This window comes from Cryptomeria japonica, chromosome 11 (assembly GCF_030272615.1).
Source record: "Cryptomeria japonica chromosome 11, Sugi_1.0, whole genome shotgun sequence".
Classification (NCBI taxonomy): Eukaryota; Viridiplantae; Streptophyta; class Pinopsida; order Cupressales; family Cupressaceae; genus Cryptomeria; species Cryptomeria japonica.
In genome coordinates, this window is record NC_081415.1 from 591,989,735 (window position 1) to 591,994,319 (window position 4,585).

General features: G+C 33.8%; 1 protein-coding gene across 1 annotated transcript; it reads left to right on the forward strand.

Annotated features, from left to right (window-relative positions):
* Positions 1–2,029: 2,029 nt before the first annotated feature.
* On the forward strand, positions 2,030–3,319 carry LOC131076311 (embryonic abundant protein 1). The gene is made up of 2 exons (XM_058013438.2): positions 2,030–2,496; positions 2,972–3,319. Exons 1-2 carry the CDS (start codon positions 2,283–2,285, stop codon positions 3,133–3,135), a joined length of 378 nt encoding a protein of 125 aa, XP_057869421.1. The 5' UTR covers positions 2,030–2,282; the 3' UTR covers positions 3,136–3,319.
* The last annotated feature ends 1,266 nt before the right edge of the window (positions 3,320–4,585 follow it).

Consider the following 4,585-nt stretch of genomic DNA (forward strand, 5'->3'; position numbering starts at 1 on the left):
TTGGCAGTGAACATGAAGGCATTGAAAGTACACTTGGAAGGGGATTCCCAGGTAGTGATTAATGCCTTGATCAAAGGTGACACCCCATGTTGGAAACTAAATAAGTTCATACATATTATTTGTGAAAAACTAAAATCCATCCAAGATTTTTGTATTTCCCATGTGAAAAGAGGTGGGAATGTCATTGCTGACAGTCTATCAAACATGGCATGTGAGCTTTCCAAAGGGGAGGTGAGGTGGCAAGATAGTCATGATTGCATCGTGCGATGGAGTTAAGACACCCTGCCAAGAAATGTACTCTTGCAAATTCGATGTGTGATTTGTGGCTGACTTTTTATCCAAAACTGTAAGTCTGGGTTGAGTTAATGGGCAATTAATGTGGAATGCTCTCTGAAATGGCGGTAGTTGCAGAGCGTGCCTCCTTAATTTCTACTTTCGCGTATTCAATGTGGCTTTTCTGCGAGTTTGGTGGTGAAGGCTATAGGTTTCTAGTAGAGCTTGACGATTTTTTGCAGAATTCGACATTTTCTGAGAACTTCCAGAATGGAAGCAAACTTTACCCCGAGGTCTTCAAAGTTGATGCCGATTTTCAGGGGTCTCGTCCTGGTGAAGAAGCTTGAGAATCTGTTTCTGGTAAATGACCCTCTGTTCTTGAAAGTGGTTCAGTTGGTTTTAGGCAAGGTGGTGGTGGTAATCGGCCATAGATATTGGTCAAGAGATGATATTTATTCTCTAATCATGGCTTGGGGATTGGACTTGGGGCATGCATGCAAGGAGGTTAGGAAGGCAAGGAGGATGATTATTCCGCATGCTTACCTACTAAACTTGGAGTCTTTGTTGGAGTGGGCTGTTCTGGGTTGGGGATTCAACCTTCTGAAGGTATTCCAGAGAGCAATGCTGAGCTTTGGGCTAGACACTCTCGAATTCCATTTCTACGATGCCGCAAGGAGGTCAAAGCTCATTTCAGAGATGATGCTAGGAGAGGATGGGAGGGCTTGGTGGTAAATGTTCAAATAATGGAGCTCAAAGAAAATATTAGGCAGGCGGGCGTGGAGGCTGGGTTGGTGGACGAGGCGCAAAGAAGGAGGCCGATCATCAGACGACTCTCTGCGGAGTTGGCAAGACAAGTTGAGTAGGGTGGTGCAGTGGGTGGCTCTTTCGGGTCAGCAGATGCTTCAAGCTCACACAATGCTATAGATGGCTGAAGAATCTGGAAGATCAATGGTACCCCTTGGTACATTAATTTTTTGACTTAGTTGTTGTTTAGTGTTTTTCTCTGTTAAAGGGTTTTTTTGATGTTTCTGTTAGATGAACATTATGGTTTTGGTAGGGTGGTTTCTCAGATGGTGTGGATGAATGATGGTTTAGTATGTACTACAATTTACTTCTTAATAAAAAAATACAATATTACTGATAAAAAAAAAAGTATTGACACATTTAATTTAATTAATGAAATAACTTTCTAATATTCAAATAGAAATATCCACATCAAAATCTAAATTAAATATCTACATATTTAATTTAATTATGAATAAGTATCTACATATTTAATTTAATTACTAAAATAACTTCATAATATTTAAATAAAGATATCAAAATCTGAATTAAGTATCCCTAAAATTTAATTAATTTTTATTTAATAACTGCTTACATTTTTTTTTCAAAAAGATCAAAAAGATAAAAATAGGAGTGAGATTCATCTTTGAGTGTGCTGATATCCTTAAGCAATATGAGGACAATTTGAAAAGGTGCAGCCTAAAACTACACAAAACAACAAGCTTTAAAAATGCTCTTTATCCCATGGATTGATAATCTTATGAAAGTCATTGAAACTCATTCATTAATTCATAACTGAAACTCATTCATTAATTCATAACACACCAAATCTGAAAAACTAGATAAAATAAACCAAACCAAAAAACTGCCCATTAAATTTATTTAAGTAGCATAATTAATATTAGTTAGTGCTTAATTGATTTTGAAATCTGGCTGCTATATATCCTGTTCTGCCTCAACAAAGGGTTGAAAGCCGGTTTCGAACAGCCAACCACCTGCCTGCGGCTAAAGAACGTATCATTTGCGTTCTGGAAGAAAATGGATAAGTTAGATTACGATATACATGGTTGAAGGAGTAAAAGATTAAACAATTCAGTATTTCTTAGTTAAAATAAACTGATCTGATCTGCTTCGTGTAAGGCGATCGTCTTTTACTGTGGCCAGCTGACGCGTCCCATGGAGAATGATCCGTGCCTTGCGTAAGAATTGCCATCAGAAGCTGTGTCATGCATTTCTTGTGCTATATAACACACAGCAGACGAAAGAATGAGAGTAAGAGTTCAGAGAAGAGTAAGATTACGAGTACGAGTACGAGAAGAGAAAGAATGGCTTCAGGACAACGGCGAAGCGAATTGGATGCGAAAGCCCGCGAGGGACAAACTGTTGTGCCCGGTGGCACTGGCGGCAAATCTCTCGATGCACAAGAGCGCCTTGCTGAAGGTTATCTTAAATACAGTGTACTTCAAAATTTTTGAAAGAAATATTAGGGTTTTAACTTGTAATTATCCAGTTTTTGTGTTAAAGAAATTGGAACAAAGATTTTAATTTTGAACACAGTTCACTTATTTTTATCCTTTCTCTGTCTTCCAAAATTTTGAAAGAATGATTAGGGCTTTAACTTTTGATCCGATTGCAAATTCTTGAAAGGAAGATAGATTAGGGTTTTAATTTAGAACACGGTCCACACATATTTATCCGGTTTTTGTCTTTCAAAATTTCGAAAGAAAATCTTAGGGCTTTAACTTTTGGTACGATTGCAAATTTTTGAAACAAAGAAAGATTAGGGTTTAATCTTGACACAGTTCACTTAGGGTTTAATCTTGACACAGTTCACTTAGGGTTTAATCTCGACACAGTTCACTTATGTTTATCCGGTCTTTGTGCTGCAAAATTAAGTTGGTGATTGTTTTTCTAGGGCGAAGCAAAGGCGGGCAGACGCGGAAAGAGCAGATTGGGTTCGAAGGGTATCAAGAAATGGGGCGCAAGGGTGGGCTGAGCACTAGTGATAAATCTGGTGATGAGAGGGCGTCTGAAGAAGGCATTCCAATTGATGAATCCAAATATAAGACACGTTCTTAGAGTAAATTGTGTGATGAATGAAGTTGTATATGTAGATATTGCGTAGGTGCTGTACTGTAGCTCTAGGAAGTGTTTTGTATTGTGTGCCTGTACTGTTTGCTCTATGTATGTTCTCCTACATACAGCAATATGCCTGTAGCATTTTCCTTACCAGTGATATATATGAAATGAACGTCGTTGTTTATTTTCTTGTGTTAAATCGATTGTGATAGGCTTCAGTATTTTGCTTTTAGCATGACAAGAAGGCAAGAGAGTGAAGAGTTGTACAAACCGAAACTGAGTTTACCAAATTTATTGAAGTATGTTCATCAGAGCATTTTCGGATAAAAAATGATCGAATGGAAAAAAAATATTTGATTTTAATCACGAAGATAAATTCAATAATTCACAAAGGCAAGAGAGTCAGCTTGTAGTTGTACAGACTGAACAGTGCGTGTCAAATTCTCTGAATTATGTTCATCAGAGCATTTTCAGTTTTTAAAATCTTAAACTGCAAATATGATCGAATGCAAAAAAGATATTAGATTGTAATCACGAAGATGATCGAATGGAAAAAAAAATATTAGATTTGAATCACGAAGATCAGTTCACGAGTCGTCACGACCTCAGCCATGGTTATTAATCATTATCATTAAATGGGTGAAGATTGTTACTCTCGTGCATCTAAATATCTTAATAATCATTATAAAAATTAATTATAATTATCATTATAATAATATGCTTCATATCATCCATTCTTATTATCTAAATATCTTAATAATCATAAAAATTAATTATTATTATCATTATAATAATATGCTTCATATCATCCATTCTTATTATCTAAATATCTTAATAATCATAAAAATTAATTATTATTATCATTATAATAAGAATTCATTCATCAATGACCTTCATCCATTAATATGCTTCATATCATCCATTCTTATCTAAATATTTTAATAATCATAAAAATTAATTATTATTATCATTATAATAAGAATTCGTCAATCATGATTCGTCAATGACCTTCATCCATTGTTTTATAAAATTATTATAATAAGAATTCGTCAATCATGATTCGTCAATGACTTCATCCATTGTTTTATAAAATTATAATAATATGCATCATATCATCCATTCTTATCATTCTTATTATCTAAATATCTTAATAATCATAAAAATTAATTATTATCATTATAATAAGAATTCGTCAATGATCATTATAAAAATTAATTATTATCATTATAATAAGAATTCGTCAATGATCATTATAATAATATGCTTCATTCTTACCATTCTTATTATCTAAATATCTTAATAATCATAAAAATTAATTATTATTATCATTATAATAAGAATTCGTCAATGAGCCGTTCTTACCATTCTTATTATCTAAATATCTTAATAATCATAAAATTAATTATTATTATCTAAATATCTTAATAATCATAAAAATTAATTATTATTA